General features: G+C 40.2%; 1 protein-coding gene across 1 annotated transcript; it reads right to left on the bottom strand.

The window, feature by feature from the left end:
* Nucleotides 1-4,174: 4,174 nt before the first annotated feature.
* On the bottom strand, nt 4,175-5,637 carry LOC147637862 (tuliposide A-converting enzyme b2, amyloplastic-like). The gene is made up of 2 exons (XM_086799705.1): nt 5,131-5,637; nt 4,175-4,882 (listed from the first exon to the last, which is right to left on the bottom strand). Exons 1-2 carry the CDS (start codon nt 5,615-5,617, stop codon nt 4,293-4,295), a joined length of 1,077 nt encoding a protein of 358 aa, XP_086655831.1. The 5' UTR covers nt 5,618-5,637; the 3' UTR covers nt 4,175-4,292.
* Between the last annotated feature and the right edge of the window lie 12,337 nt (nt 5,638-17,974).

Raw genomic sequence — 17,974 nt, 5'->3', positions numbered from 1 at the left:
AAGTGTAAAATGCAAGCATTTTGATCATATGAAAACTTATATACCATGTATGGACCAAGATTGTTGGTGTGGTAAGCAACTCCATAAGTCCATCACAAAGGGGTGGCGATTTCCAAGTTGCACACCGTTTTTTTGTAAGTCCAAGCCCCCAACATGGTGCTTGAAATGAAGCTTAAGTTATGGAAATTCCACTAAGAAAATTTTGGAGCATCAAACATGAGTCTAATGGATTTTAGAGGGTGATGAATAAGATTTCCATGGAAACTTAGAGGAGGGAAAAAGAAACGTAGAAATTCATGGAGAAGGAAGATACTTATCTCTCAATTTTGATCCTAGAAACCCAAATTTGGTACGCATGCATAACTCTTACTCCAAAACTTTAGAAAATAAATGAAATGAAGTAGAATTTCATAATCTCACCATCTCCCCTATCAACATCCAAGAAATCTAAAGAAATGCAGTATGCAAGAAGTCAAGACCATACCAAATTCACATGTAAACGTTTATTTTCTTGCAAATCCTTGCCCTATTAGTATCAAAATTCCCATGATCGAGATCAAAGCTTTAATACCAAATGTAGTGAAGAATCACTAATACAAGATTAAGCAAGATTAAGAAGCTAAGATATGGAAAATCACCATGGATTAATGCATTTTATTAAGGATATATTCTCATACAAAAGCCATGATGCCTAAGTGAGTTAACCTCTCACCAAAACGATGGAAATAGTGTTCCAAAAGCCAAAGTCTAAAAGAAGAAAGATTCTAAGTCATAAAATGTCAAAAGATGTCCAAAAAATACATTAGTGCTCGTGAGCCTCCTTTTATACTTGAGCCCATGACCATAATCCCTAATTCTAACTAATTAAGTTACTACTTCATTACAATGAAGTGATTTGGATGGCTGAAAGTTGAAGGATCAAATTGAGCTCACTAATGAAGTTTTTGAAGGGGCTTTTTTCATAAAATTGTTGTACTTGATGAGGACAATTGTCCTATGTAGAAGGATTCAACTCAAACAACCTAAAACCGAGGAAATTTATGCCAACTATAGTGATTAGTTTTTCGTCCATTTTGTCTCAACTAGTTAATGAAAAAGCTTAAGATTCAAGCTATAGGATCCTTATACCATGCTATAGGCACACCTAAAAGGACTTAGACCAATTCGACATGTAGGCGATGAATGGCTCAACAAAAGAGTTAGCAAACGTCCATACATCAAATTTGCTACATAGTATATAAAATTAGCCATTTTCTTTGATGTGATTGGTCGCCTAAACAAGTGGCTAAGAAGGCTTGGCTAATGGTTGTAAGGATATGGAGAATAAAGCTCCGCACATTTTGACCATACGGGGAATGAGAAGATAAGATTAGATTAGGTTAAGATTAATGACCTCGATGAAGTGATTGTTGCTAATGAAATGGAAATAAATGTTATAAGCTCAAAATGTAGAGACTCATGAGAAGAGGGGTGACTCTGATACCATGTTGAAAAACATAGCACATCAAGCTATGGCTGTGGAAGCTTGTGGGCTTTGTACACGCATAAAGATGAAAAACTAAAGTAATTAAGCTTTAAACTCAAGTTTAGTTAGGTTACAAGATTAATACTTGTACTCATAGAAAAACTTGAGAGCTTGCTTGATTTGATTACTTTTCCAAGTGACCCCTTCTATATGAGATGGATACGTCTTGACTTTGTTAGCTCATGTGAGACAATTCATGCTTGCTCATGTGAGCTACCCATTGTTCGCGGTTTGACAATCTACATGCCAGATTGGGTGTCCTAAATTCTTCTATTCTCATGGACAACCCAACCTCATTCACACCTATCTTATCGACCAACCTCGTTACACATCATCCACCAAATTCCTATCTGTAAACATGTGTAAGAGTCGAAGAAAGCATACAAATAAGTGTCAAAGAAAGCAATGTTGGGATTATCACCAAAATAAGCTTGTACATGAGCCCACCTTTTTCTCACAATGTGCATATCTACCACCTGTGCAAATATATCCATAGGCTTTGCATATAATAGACACATAAGCACTGTTCTTTCACAAACCTACATTGAGCCTCATCACCGACAACCCTCCAAGTAATTTTTTTGGATAGAAGGGACCATGGCCCATGGTACAATCCATCACTTGGACCTTCCTCACATCAATAGGACCCTTCCAAGGTCTCATCTTTGACCACACCTCCCGTGATCCACATTGTCTCTTATCCCAAGTGCTCAATAATGCCAAATTTCTCGAGACAGAGATCGCCTAGCTCCATTGTGGGCACAACCATGTGCAACATCAACTACCATGCCCTAAATACTGTAATAATCTTGACACCCCAAGAAAAGAGATATCAAGTAAATGTTGAAGAAAGAAACAAGAGAGTCAAAGAAAGCAATTGAGTTGGACAAGTCTTCGTGTTAGAGAAATGTACACACATAGACACACCTGGCAACTTGAAAAGTTCAAAGTGTGAATAAGAGCTTGTTCAATGTCTGTCATCAAAGATGATGATAGCAAAGCATGGATACGCTAGTAAAGCATGAGATCCATTAGCAACATACTATGACACATCACCACTTAGGTAGCAAGTGTGAACGCTTGTCCATACTTGAGATGAGGTCCTTGGGAAGAAATAATGAGCCTATAGACCCAGTGATGTGTAGCATGAGAGTAACAACTTGACACAAACACAAAGGGCACATGAGTATGGTGAATAAGGTACACATTAAAACATCAAGCAATAACTAGTATATATAATGGTTGGGTTGTTTAACAAGTATGTATACTAGAGTTTCATCCATTTTGAGAGAGCTTTCATCTTCTTCTTCACATTTTTGCAAGTGGCAAACTTTTCAAAAGTTAGGGTTGATTGTTCTTTCACAGGTCTTGACATACTGAAAGACTAGAATACATCCAACCTTACAATTTAATAGAATAACTGCACATTTTTTATCAACAAACAAACACAAGTTTTAAAAAAAGACTATTCTAGAATATGAGGATAGAAAATTGTTGAAATTCTAATGCTCAACTAAGAGCAACTATAAAAGAGAAAATAGAGCAAGGGGGGAGAAAGAGAGAGAGAGAGAGAGCATGAGTCTCAAGTACGACCTTCACAAAATGTTGGGAAATGCAATAACCTCGTTGTGAAAGGTATTGCCAAAAGATCCCTACTACACATTGGGCCAAAGCAATGCTTGACAAGCCGTACCATAATAGCCAAAGGCATGGTGTAATAATGTTACACATATATATATACTTTCAGGGCTTGTCATAATTTGTGTGATATATGTTTGAATCACATCCAAAAGTTTGTTCTTGTTCTTCTTTTGTGTAGCCTTTCTTTTGAGGGGGGGGGAAGGCAGCACGGCACGGGGGGCCAGGGTGTGTGACCCCCTAACACTACAACAATGGGTGCAAGGCGGCTCGTGTGGGGGGCTGCAAGCCAATACACAAGACGTCAAGCTTGGCTTGATGGTAGATGCAACTCAATGTTGCCTTTTAATGGGCAAGGTCTTGATGGTAGATGCAACTCAATGTTGCCTTTTGATGGGCAACCTTGCCCATTAAATTTGACTGGAAAGGGATGAGACTTGCAAGTATTTCACCATTTATATGTAATTTATGATGGCTGAGAAATGTTTTTTACTTCCAAAATACCCAAAAACGTTCAAAACGCCCATCAAAAATCAAGGCCGGTTCAAGTGCAAAATTGCCCCCCAAAAAAAAAAGCTCCTTATTTTTAGGCTACCCCAATGAAACCCTGCTAATCCTTAGGGTTTAGCAAGGGCGAATAATGCCTCATAAACTGTTTCAAGCCAGTTCTGCCAGGGAAATTGATGAGAGGTTGACTAAAATAATCAAATCACAGCCTTTCGCTATGCTGTCATTCACCTCGCTCCCCACATCAATCCTAATGGGGAAGGTCCAGCTCTGGTTCACCCTGCTCCCCCCATTAGCGTGTGGGATGGAGCTTTTAGTTTAAGCTGCCACAATAGCAGAGGCCTGGATGCACATAATCTTAAGAGTTATTTCAAAACTGTTTTATCACTTTGTGGGAGTCCATAAAAATTCAGCTACACACGCAATGCAGCTTCAGATATTATTTTTTGGCCTTACAACCATCAAGCAAAAGAGCTAACGATATTATCCGATATTGGCCAAACATGATGGAAATACTTGGGCTTAGAGCTAGTATAGAAAATAGGGCTTCAATTTTCAACTGATAGCTTTCTAAAATAATCTGAGCTCACTGAAAAGCAGGGAATCTCATCATTAGGTCAATTCAGAGCTTCTCCAAGAACTCAACTATTCTGCTCTCACGCAGCTGAGCAAGCTCAGACTCAGCCTTCTGTAAATGGAAACAATGGCCTTGGCCAGGGGTCTCATGGAGCTCTACATCCTTGCCTGCTTGCTTGAGAGCCTTGAAGTAGTCCATGCCACCTTCAAACAGCAGATCCTTGTCCGCCACCAGAACCAGGGCAGGCGGCAATGGCACCTCAGAGAGGCGTGGCGAATCCGGGTGCAGGCAATGGAGTAGGGGGTCCCCAAGCTTGGCTCCCTCAGGCAAACAAAATCTAACGGAGGTTGCCATCATCTTTGAGGTGACAGCAGGGTCTGTTGAGGGTTTCATCTCAGGAAGAGGATCTGCCATTACCCCAATGTCAACAAATACCAAGCCCCGGATATGAAGAGGGCTCCATTCCCGCTTGGCCAACTGCAATGCCACAAAGTGCAGTATGGTGGCTCCCGCGCTCTCCCCCGTGCAAAAAACCCTAGAAGCATCACCATGCTCAATAAGCCAGGGCTCTTCCTCGCCTGTGCAGGAAACCCTAGACAATTCACCCTGCTCAAGCTCCCAGGGTTCCTTCTCGCCTGCACATAAAACCCTAGAAACATGTAAGCCATGGTTGTACAAGGTTTTTCTAATTTGTACAACAAAACTAGATTTCTCATCGTTGCAAATGAATCCTTAGCATCTGCACAAGGAACCCTAGAAACAAATAAGATATTTCTCCTTTCTTGCCTCTATAGAAACACATCCACTAGTGCTCCTTTCTCGCCTGTATGGAAACCTACGCAACATCATCATGCTTAAGCATCCATGGAACCTTCTCACTTACCTGTGTACGAAACCCAAGGGGCATCACCATGCTGCCATGGCTGTTTCTCTGTTGCAAACCGTGACCGCAGCCAGCACATGCTTTCATAGCAGTCCTGGTACTGTGCAGGCAGGCGATGCTCAGGGGCAAGGCGGTAGGCGACAGAGATCCAGATGGATCTTGATTTGGCAGCCATTCTACTGCAGTAATTGTGAAATATAGGCTCAGCGGGACTGCCGAGGCACATTCCGCCACCATGGAAGTAAAGGACCAGGGGAGCCGCGCTCTGGTTAGGGTCTCTGTTTGCTACGCTGTGGGGCAAGAAGATGCGAGCCCAAGTGCCTGTAAAGGAGTTAATCACCACATCCTTTGTTGCGACGCCATTGATGAACTCTGGAGCGGCATGGATGAGGGGGATTGTGGAAGGCGATCGCTCTATAGATCTGTCTGAATACAACACAATCGCACCAGGGATCTCGTTCACTACAACTCGCTTGCCTAGCTCCATGTGCACAATTAGACTCCTAGTGCAAAACGCACCCTCTTTACATTTATATAGCATGCACCACATGAATTAAATATGCACCACATGAATTAAATGAGGACCTCAAATGCAAGAAAAACACACCCGAGGGCCCAAAGAGCATGTCCACTTGAAATTCTATTGAATCTTTGCTAGACCTTTGAAGTCCACTTTTTGCTAGACCTTTAAAGAATGACTCTAAACGTTGAACGTGATAGAAGATTTGTTAGTGATTAAATTGGAAGCTCGAAATAAGCGTGTCTATGGTGGGAATGTCCACGTCCGAAGATGGTTGGGCACAAGCTTGAATGTGATAGAAGATTCAGGTTGAAGAGGAAAAATAATTTTCTAACAAGCATTTTCTTCATAGTTTCATCCAATTACTAGTATTTTTGGAAAAATTGGAGGAGACATTATTCCTACTTCTCTCAATGAGGCAAAATTTTCATAAATTGAGCCACTCCAAGATGAAGCGAACTCATCTTTTCCCAAACCCTATTTGTGCTTAAAGTGGAAGCTGCAATTAAGCATTGTATACAGAGAAATGTACATAATGGAAAATGGTTGGGCACAAGTTTTGTATATATAGCGGAAGTGCACTTATTATATGACGAGTCATGTTATATTCACAAGTCCAACTGGTTGGGTATCTATCTACAGTGGAAATTCACTTATTACATGACGAGTTGTCTTATATTCACAAACCCACTTGGCACCCACTCTAGTAGCTCTCTCTCTCTCTCTCTCTCTCTCTCTCTCTCTCTCTCTCTCTCTACACACACACACACACACATGCACACTCATACTACGTGCACATGCATGCATGCATGGACATGTTCCTATGGACCCCATCCTTTGAAGGCTACTCAAACAAGAAATTCAACCCTCTTTAGTGTATGGTTCTATATAAAGGGATAAACACAACACTAAAAATTATCAAAGTTTAAATTCGTGAAACAAGTCAAAGGTTCATGACTACCATTGGAAATTTGAAAGAAAAACCTTTATAAATAATGAGTTTATAACAATTAAGGCTACCAACTCACTTTAAAATCTTTTTATACATATGAAAGTGTTGTGAATATTATTTTAATACTTGACTACATATATATATATAAATATGTATATTTGTGTGTGTGTGTGTGTGTGTGTGTGTGTGTGTGTGAGAGAGAGAGAGAGAGAGAGGGAGATTTTAGACTTCAAAGACAAGACAAAGGTTGTAATAAGCGCAAAGATAAATTTTCAAATTCAACCAATTTTCTCATGTGGCAAGCTATCTTTTAAAGATACAATTAAATGTGTCTTTGTTAAGTATGATAAACTTTTGTGAATTTTACATTCACAAAATTTTCAATACTTAAAAAGGACAAGTTTATACCCCACCAATCACCTACTTTTTAAAAAAATCATGATATTCTCTTTATCTAATTTATTTTTAGAACTTTAAAAGTCAGTTCTACCACTATGTCCTTCCAAAGGCATGCTAATAAACTTTTTATTATGTGTCCCTACTTAGAAGATGGTTAAATTAAATAACACAGTAATTGTCCACGCATTAGCTTTCAAGGTCTAGCCTTCTTAGTAAGAACATGAAGCAATTATAGAATCAAATAAATGAAGTATAAGAAAAATCCTCAACAAAACCAGTGAGAAGCCATAATAACTTGCCCCCCCCCAAACACACTTTTTTTAGTAATGATATATTACTAGTGGGAAACCTCTGTGCGAGGTGAAAACCATGGACCCATAATAGAGAAACAGTCAAAGAAAAGTGAGAAAGTCTGCAAATCAACATCCTAGCTCGTATAACAACAATGCAATGTCTGCCGCAAGGAGAGCCTAAAGGACGAGATGGTGTCGCACCCTGTTTGGACCTCTCCACATTCAAGACTGCTCTTGGACAAGGGTTTAGCTTGCTTATGCATTAGATTTCCCACACACTCTAAGAGTTCTAGATATTTGGAGTCCTAAAAGTGGCGCTCCATCCTTATGCTGCATTCTTCTCCGGGGTACAGTCCTGGGGTATGTGGACAATTTGGAGTAGCCGGGAACCGATTCATGTTTGGACAGCATATGTCAAACACCCCCCACACACAAACACACTCACACACACATGTATGCACGCACGTACACACACACACACACACACACACACACGTAGATCGATAGATTAACCCATATGACCAAAATATAATGCTAACTACTTATGGCCTCAAAACATAAAACAAAACACATTCTAGCCACTTATTGCCCCAAAACATAAAACAAAAGGACACCTGATATAATTAATCCTTCTAGGAGGGTTAGAGGCTAAAGCATCATCATGTAAACTACACATGGTCTTTTCGTAGCTTAGAAGTGCAAAACACTTGGGGTGATGGCCCTTCCCTCTCAATAAACTACTTAATTTCCCAACTTGGGGTGATGACCCTTCTCTCTCAATAGACTACCCAATTTCCCAACTTGTGGGTTGCTCAATCTTTCTTGAACTCTACTCCCTTTTTCTTTGATTATTCAAGTATGAGACCTTTCTCCATCCATAGGGATGAAGCTTTTGGTTTGTTAGACTATTTAATGATGTTAAGTTGATCTTCTTTGGTTCGAGGGTAACCACTACATGGTTCTTACCTTAAAGATTGAAGCTTATATGGTCTCAATCTTCCACTCGATCTTGCGGGTACCATTGAAGATGGTGTCCCATCCACGTACATCTTCGTGTTTCTTTCTATCTTCTTCTTTGTATCAGCATTTAGGGATCCCCTAAAAGGGGTCGGAGCCTTGGTTCTTTTCTATTCCTTCATATTAAATTTGACTTTTGCGACCCCCTTCTTTAGAGAGAAAGAGAATGAGGCCAAACTTTGGGGTGGGGGGAGAGAATGAGGCTAAATTTGGGGGGGGGGGGAGAGAGAGAGAGAGAGAGAGAGAGAGGTATTAACGTCGGTAGAATGCAACATGAGGGCATATACGATCGACGGTGGGACCTTAACTCGGGTGGATCATGGCCTTTATAAGGGTCCTCCCACTAGACAATTTGCCCCGCTTGTGGGTGGTAGAAAGGTAGTGCGAGGGTCCTCTTTTATTACACACACACTATGGGAGAGAGAGGTATTAACGTCGATAGAATGCAACACGAGGGCATATATCACCAATGGTGGGACTTGAACTCGGGTGGATCATGGCCTTTATAAGGGCCCTCGCACTAGCCAATCTGTCCCACTTGTGGGTGGTAGAAAGGTAGTGCAACGGTCCTCTTTTATTACACACACACACACTATGGGAGAGAGAGGTATTAACGTCGGTAGAATGCAACACAAGGGCATATATGACCAACGGTGGGAGTTGAACTCGGGTGGATCATCGCCTTTATAAGGGCCCTCACACTAGCCAATCTTCCCCACTTGTGGGTGAGAGAGAGAGAGAGAGAGAGAGAGAGAGAGAGAGAGAGAGAGAGAGAGAGGGTTAGAAGAAAACAAAGGACTAAGCGTGCATAGACATTATCTCAAGGAAGAAACAAGCCCGTAAAAAAGTGATTCTTGGGAATTAAATAGTAGAGTTCAATATTCTTATAGGTCCTTAAGGCTAGAGGCACTCTCTTGTTCCTCCACAATAATGGTCTATAATGCTGGGTCTATGATGGTTGGTCTGTAATGTTCTCTTGAAACCTCTCCACAATTTAATGGTCTATTATGGTTGGTTTGTAATAGTCTCTTATAACCTCTCCACACGATTTAATGGTCTATAATGGTCTCAAATCATCATGGCATGGGTTCCATCATAAGTAAACGATGGATTCTCTATTGGGCACTCCTCTTAAGGGCCATCATGGCCTAGGTTCCATCATAAGTAAAAGGTGGAATCTTTGTTAGGCCCTGGACCATAGGAAAGGTGATATGTTGTGTCAATGTAGCTCAAATATTTGAATACTCCTTTCCCTTTTGAGGTGAGATGGTTTCACTCTAAAACTTCTTTTATTTTATGAGATTTTCCCTAAAGGTCTTATCCCCCCAAAGAATATAATGAATATAATTACCACATGAAAAAAGATTATTAATGTAGATTATGCTAAAATCTATTGTATTCTAATTAGCTTTTACAATTGAAAGTTCAAGCTTCCTATGTAAGTAGGATTTCTTTCATAAATTTGACATACATAATCTATATTATTGTGAAGGAAGTGGAGACACACAACTTGATGATGCATGGCATGTTTCCATTTCCTTATTATTAGCACATAAGTAGTCACATGCTAAAGTTTTTGGATGAAAAGTGGCAATCCTTATTTGCATATTTGGTGCATGTGAACAAGTTGTGGAGCTATTTTGGAAGAGTTTTGGTGTTACAAGTCTAAGAGATAGAGGAACTAAATATTTAATAAAGCTAGGGGGGGCTTTGCATGTAGGTTTGCATTTGCATATACAACAATGTAGGCTTGCATTGTCATATACAACAATGTTGGCTATGAAAAGCGTATGATCATAATGCATTTTCCAATGTCTAAGTCGAGCTCTATCAATACTGGATCTAAGAAGATCTCCAAATCAAAAGTAATGAGGATTGTCTCCAAATGTGAAATCTCTATAGGAGTAACCTAACACATCTAACACCAAGAACTCATGCCTATGCTCCTCATGGTATATCATATGCTTAAGAATATATGAAGTATCATTAATCTCATACGAAATAATAGATGTATCACTAGTCAAATGCATGGATTGAAAGGAGTTATCATAAGTGCTTCCCACAAGAGTTTTCTCTTCAATCTCTTCCATTGTTTCCATAGTGCCATTCTCCATCAATTCGTCCATTTCCATATCCTCCTTGCCAAATGATAGCTTTCTAGGTCTACCTTTCAGCTTGCCAGCCATAATAGGGCTATTTTGGTAAATTTGTGATAGAATGATGTAGGAGTGTTGGATTTGGGTGTTCTAGGGCTCTATGGGAAGGTGTTAGGATAAGCGGTAAGCTTATGATGTCAATTTTGGTTCAGTTAAACCTCTATATGCTTCTGTTTTTACTTTTTCTTGCAAGTCAAAATAGTGATAGTTTGGTCCACCACTTGCACATTCCAATGCTCCAAATGAATTGAAACTTGGTGGTTTAGGTACTTGTGGGTAGTGGAGAATGCAATGGTGAAGGCAAATTTATAATCCAAGACTTGGTTCAAATTTTGTCCAAACAAGGTATGCGATAAACGGGCATAGCTCCTTAACTCAGAAACCAAATGGGGTGGTTGAGTGCTCTATGGGAAGCCCTAATGGTGTGGAATAACCCCCAATATTCAATTTAGGCTCATTCCAATCTCTTAGACTGAATCACACTTTTTTGAAAACTACAGATTTTATCAAATTGTCAATCACCGCCACCGCAAAAGCAACCAACTTGCAAATCAATGCATACATGCATCCTGACATATCCAGAGCATCATAATGAATCCAAATAGCATCCATCCAATGCACTTTGACTAGATTTTGGTAAATCTTTGGCATAACCTTGGTGTATTTATGAGCCAATTATCTCAATCACTATATCCAAGTTCCATGTGGCCACCAATAATGCCACCTATGCATCCTTACATAATCCCATTGATTATTAATTGCATTTCAACTCATTACCACTTGTATGAATAGAACCATTACCGATTTGATTTGATGCAACAAGTCGATGAAGAGCTCTTGCTTGCTGATCTCCTGGCTAAGCCTTCCCACCCAAGGTTTAATTTTTGATGGCAAGAGTTAGGGCCATGTCTAGGGTAACCAATTTGTACGGAATGGCTGAAGTACCAAACCAACTCCGAATTGCAATCTGAAGTTATAGGGATTTGTATCAGATACCTAATGGTTAATTTGAACCCTCAATTACACCAAAATACAGTGATTAGCATTGATTAATCATTGATTAGTAAATTAATCCTCTGTTTTGTGTACAGAAAACAAAGTATGCGAGGAGCCCAGATCTGGGGCCTTAGACTTCAAATGAGCTCAAATCCTTTCAAGGCCATCAATAGCAATGAGTCTAGTAGAGGATTAAGCCAAGAAACACAAGATTTGACCAAACATTAAATGCTTAATCTCTATTTTACCAGTCACCTGCAGATTTGATGAAGAGCTTGGATCTCACTGTAGACTTGATCAAATTGAATTCTGACTTCACCAGCTTGTAGAGCATGCTTGAAAACCCCTGGAGCTATGAGGAATTAGACCAATTTGATTGGATGAAGACAAGATCTGCAATCTTCTCAGAAAAAATTACGCTGGAAAAAATCATAATCTCCTCATTCCGTCAGTGGTTTGCGCTTCTGTTTCGACTGGCTGGAGCACCTATGGGTTGGCTATGTATGGCTAGAAGCAATGGGCCTAATTTGATGTGTGCAAGGAGAGGGAGCTCCTCCACTGGCTGGGGGTACAGAGGTTAGTTGAAAAAGAGGTAAAAATATTAATTTTCTACTAATCCTAATTAGTAAAGTAATTAGCAAGATGATGGGCTCACAAATTGATGGATTCTAGGCTTGGCTCTGATACCATGTTGAAATTACAGCAATGTGATGAGCTATGGTGGATCAAATACTAGAATCAACATCATTAACAAAGTGATTAGCAAATAATTAAGATGTGATTAGTGAGTAATTAACAAATAGCTTAATGTAGGCATGGATAATCAAAAACCAGCAAATTCTCATTAGGCCAATGTCTCAATTTATAGTGTTTACATCCAAGCATCAAATCCCATTGATTTCTCCTTGATTCACTCCACCTCTTTTGCTTGATTCTCTCCACCTCTCCCAGAATATCTCCACACTTCTTAAATCTTCTCATGCTACCCTTTATTCTCTCCCAGTAGATTCTTCTCACCTTTTCACAGGTTCTCTCACATTTACACACTCTTTTACAGCCTCTAACCAAGGGCTTGTTTCCACACACACCCTATTCACTTGTATATTTCAACACTTAGTACCAATGGCCTTCTTGCCATGAGGTAGATCTGTTAAATACCAATTGTCATTCTTGAGTATAGAGTTATACTCATCCTGCATAGCATGCATCCAATGATCATCATCATTTGCTTCCTCAAAGGAAACAAGTTCCTCCTCATTACATAAAGTAGAAATGAGAACATGATCCACATGAGAATAATCTACATGATGAGAACCTGCATGAGTTCTGCTAGGTAAAGGAGCTGCCAACTTGCTATCCCTCAATGTCTGCACAAGCCATTTTGGCATACGCCTAGATTCTTCTATGGCTGCTCTCTCCTCATCCACTAAACATAATTGCCTCATCATCAAAAGGTTGATTTGCAGGTTGATTTTGCACCTGCAAAGGCTGAATTTTAGCACTTGGTTGAGCATTCAATTGCTCTACATATGGCTGCCCCCAGTAAACAAAGGTAGGAGAAAATCAAACATGTCCTATGAGCATACATTCTGCTGTTTTTTGCATGAAAGCATGGGCTGAACTGAGTTTTTGACAAAAACAACATCTCTACTTACTAAAATCCACTTTGAGGCCGGATGGTAGAGTCTATATCCCTTGCTTTTTTTTTGAACTGTGTCCCATAAATATGCATTTAACTGCCTTATCATCAAGCTTATTGCATTGTTGCTCAGGCACAAGAGCATAAGCAAGATAACCAAAAACACGCAAATGAGCCATAGAAGGCTTCCTGCCATGGCAAGCTTCATAAGGAGTTTTAGAGTGCAAGGCCTTGGTAGGGCATTTGTTCAACACCACATAGTTTGCGCACATAGTTGCCTCTAACCAAAAACCATGAGGTGAATCTTGGGCTTTCACCATACATCGTGCCATCTCCATGAGAGACATGTTCTTCCTCTCAGCCACACCATTTCGCTGAGGTGTGTATGGCACTGTACATTGATGCCTTATGCCTTTTTCAGCCATATATGCATGAAATTCCTTGGACATATACTCCCCCCCCCCCCCCCCCGATCTGGACGAAGGGTGCAAACTTTACATTCACATGGATTTTTAGCCATGGATACACAGTGCCTAAAGCACATAAAACTCTCTGACTTCTGCTTTAATGGATACACCCAGCAAGTGACGAAGTAGAGATATCCCCCAATAGATGGTGTCCTCGTAGGACCGCATACATCACTATGTATAAGATGTAATTTCTTAATAGCTCTCACAGATCCATCCTTTGGAAATAATGCCCGATGCATTTTACCAAGAATACACCCCTCACATACATGTCTAGTAGGGGTCTTAAGAGTAGGCAACTCACACCATATCATGCCTTTGAAGGCGTAACAAACTGCCATAATTCAGATGGCCGAATTGTGCATGCCATAATTCTACATCACTCATAGCATGAGTCGTAGAGACTGAGCAAGCATCATGCTCTGCAACCTCTCAAATACATCCATCTTGTATAGGCCATGAAACAAGGTACTTGAGGCAATGATAGAATAACTATCATTTCTATCCTGAAATGTACATCTATTATCTACAAATTTCATCGCCGCATCAAGCCTGACAAGGCTAAGGCTAAAACTGATAGCAAGTTCCTCTTAATGCCTGGCACATATAAAACTTTTGAAAGAGTAAATGCGCCCCCATGTGTAGCAGTGAGCACAACTCTACCAACCCCTTTGACAGGATATGAGGAACCATTTGCACATGTGGCAGTTTCTGCACTTGGGACAGATTCCAAAATGAGAACAAACCTTTTTGTGAAGTAATGTGCTTACTGGCACCACTGTCAAAGTAATGTGCTTACTGGCACCACTGTCAAAGTACCAAGCATGTGATTCTGCCACCACTGACATGCATACATCATGAATAGAAGGGTCATAACTGCCCAATCATCTTGAGAAAAACTTACAAATTCCTTCTTCTCTGCACTTGGTGCGGATGCATCAGCCACAGCTATGCCTGATTCTTTCTTTTTCTCCTTCTCTAGCCTTTTCTTGCACTCATATATGTAGTGCCCCTGGTTTCCTACAATAGTGATACTTTCCCTTCTTTTTAGGCTTATCACCTTCTTTCTCTGCATCCTTACCTGAGGATTCTGATTTTGTCTTATAGCCACCATGCAAAGAAGCTTTACCTTTGCCTTTCTGATTGGCAACAAAAGCTTTGTCACCAACTCGCATATTAGATCTGTTTTACTTAGACTGCTCTTCTTGCAAGAGTAATGAAACCAGCTCATCAAATGTAAGGGAATTTGGATTTCCCTTCATCTCATGAGTCTAAGGGTGCAAAACTCTGGTATAAGAATCCGGTAATGCATTGAGAATGTGGGCACCAATGTACTATCAGGATATATCTCGTCCACACTAGCAAGTTGTTCCTTAAAATCTTTGATCTTGGTCAAGAAGTTGTCCATTGAGTCTCCCTCATTCATGTGCTCATACTCCAACTGTTTACACAAATATGCAACACGTAAATAATGCAGCAAGTGCATCCCATGCCTGTTTTGAAGTCTTATATGACCGAATATGAGGAATAATGCTTCGCTTCATCGAAGGTGCAAGTAATGCATGTACCTATGCATCTCTTCCATCCCATCTTGTTTGAGCAATAGTGGGAGGTACTGGTGGTGCATGAGTAGGAGCCACATTTATATCAGATTCTACTTCAGATGTACCTGCAACACCTGGTTGCATAGTAGTTGTGAAACAGGTCGAGTTTCACTACCATTAACCACATTCCAAAGGCCTTTGCATGGCAACCAATACATGCCTCATCATATATGACCACAATGGGTAGTTACTCCCATCAAGTTTGTCCTCAGCAGGACAATGTGCTGAATATATCACTATTGCCCGCCACCCATGACTTTCTACCAAATGCAAAATCTTTCAACACACTGTATGTACTCAGTATTCACTTAATGCAACCTTGGATGGGTGCTAACTGACTGAATCACCTGCTGCAAAGTGTATGAAAATTAACACAGAGTAGAGAATAGAGTGTCACTGGCAAAAGTATGATGGTCGATGCTGTTGAAGACACTGTAGATGTTGCTGTGCACACCAAATCTTTTGCCACTACACATTCCAAACACCCAAAATCGAGCGGAACCAATCCAAAATGACGCCTCTCGAGAACGTCTGCAGAAACCTTGCGGTGCCCAAAACATGCCCGAATCGCACCGCAGACCCTGAAAAAGTTTTATACTTTGTATACAGTACACTAAAGTATACACCTTCTTCTCCTAAGAGGGTATCTCAATCGGATAGAAAAATAGGGTCATGTGAAGAGGGAGGCAGACTACTAGATCAAGTGTCAAGGAAGCTAGCTCTGATACCAATTGTTGGAATTAGGGTTAGGGTTATAACAATGCACACACACAAGATAGAGAAGCTTGAGAGCACCCAAACTCACTAGATTAGAATGAACAAATGTGTGCCAGATATAAAAGATAAGTACATATCCCAAAATGAGTAGATAAGAGGGTGTACATACGTACAGGGAAAAAAACCTCCTAGTGAGGAAAGAAGTACCCTGGACGTCCTAAGTGTGTTCACACATATCACTACCACATAATGCTACAGGATCTTAAAAATTTTAAGTGAAAAACCTAATTTTAGCAAGAAATCCCAAACCCCAAAGTAGCCAAGAGATCCTAACTTCTTAAGATTGTCATCAGTTATGTTAACCGTAGTGGGGTAAGAATGAATTTGGTTCTTCATACGAGGAAAGTGTTGCACGACCAGAGGTAAAGTGTCTCGACAGCTCTCGGAAGGGAAGGGAAGGGAAGGGAAGGGAAGAGATATCAAGAATGCAACAAGGGTGGCATCTACTATGGGTAGAGGAGAGTGTGGGGAAGAGGAAAGCAATGCCAATTTCATGAAAATGTGAGACGAAAGCCTACTTTTTGAAAAAAAAATTGAACAAAAAGTTCAAGAAAGCCTAATTCCATGGTTTGAGAATCAAGGCGGAGTATGGGGAAACAAGATTATGGTATCAATTTTGTGAGAAATCCCTTAAAAAACCCTAATTTTGTGTGAAACCTTGATTCCGTGAAATAGGCTCAAATAAAGTAAATAAAGTGTCAAATGCAAGCATTTTGATTATATGAAAACTTATATACCATGTACGGGCCAAGATAGTTGGTGAGCAACTCCACAAGTCCATCACAAGGGGACAATGATTTCCAAGCTGTAGGCCATTTTTTTGTGAGTCCACGCCTGCCAATGTGGTGCTTGATATGAAGAACTTGCAAGTGATGGAATTCCACTAGGCAAAGTTTGGAGTATCAAACATGAGTCTAATGGAGTGTATAGGGTGAGTAAATAAGCTTTACATGGAAACTTAGAGGAGGGAAAAAGAAACGTAGAAATTCATGGAGAAGGAAGATACTTACCCCTCAATTTTGGTCCTATAAACCCAAACTTGGTCCAAAATGGGCCAAATTTGGTACCCATGCTTAACTCACTCCAAAACCTTAGTAGGATTTCAGAATCTCACTATCTGTCCCATCAACATCCAAGAAATATAAAGAAATGTAGAAATTAGAGTATGTAGAAAGTCAAGATCATACCAAATTCACATGTAAACGTTCATTAATCCTTGCCCTATTAGTATTAAAATTTCCATGATCAAGATCAACCTAGCCCTGTTTTGCCTGGACTACGCTTCTTGCAAGAGCTTGTTGACTAAAGTATCATACTTGACAGCATCAGGTCTGTCCTTATTAAGAAGTCTCCACGTGGAAGCAAAAGTCTGATATGTCTCAGGTAAAGCATCAAGAACAGTCTGCACAAGAGAATGATCAGGAATAATCTCACCTGCAGAAATCAACTTTTCTTTGAGATCTTTAATCTTAGCAAGAAAAACATTCATGTCATCATCTTCTTGCATAATCTTCAATTCTAGCTCTTTACGCAGGTAAGCGATTTTTGCCTCGTTACGACCTGCATACAAACCAGCTAGAATATCCCAAGCTTGTTTTGCTGTTTTAGCTGAATGAATATGTGGGGTGATGTTACGTTTGACAGAAAGTGCAATCAAGGCATGAGCCTGCGCATCTTTACCATCCCAACGAGCTTGTTCATCAGCAATGGGTAAAACAGCAGCAATAGTAGAGCTGCTAGAACCTGCAACATCCTCAACAGATCCTACATCCACAAAACCTGGACGTACATCCATACCCGGCACAATGTTCCACACTCCTTTTGCAACCAAAACATGCTGCATCATGTATGCCCAAAGTGGGTAGTTGCTGTCTCCATCCAGTTTGTCTTCAGCAGACAACATGCGAAATACATCATTGCTGTTATCAGCCATGGCCACTGACTGAAACTGATGCAAAAGCTATCTGTAATGAAGCAAAGACTGAACAAAAAACAACTTGTGCTATGTAGCACGGTCCACAATA

This window comes from Cibotium barometz, chromosome 6, assembly GCF_041138505.1.
Source record: "Cibotium barometz isolate CiBa-2024 chromosome 6, ASM4113850v1, whole genome shotgun sequence".
Lineage (NCBI taxonomy): Eukaryota > Viridiplantae > Streptophyta > Polypodiopsida > Cyatheales > Cibotiaceae > Cibotium > Cibotium barometz.
The sequence above is the reverse complement of the archived record's forward strand: the minus strand, read 5'-3'. Positions and strand labels throughout refer to the sequence as shown.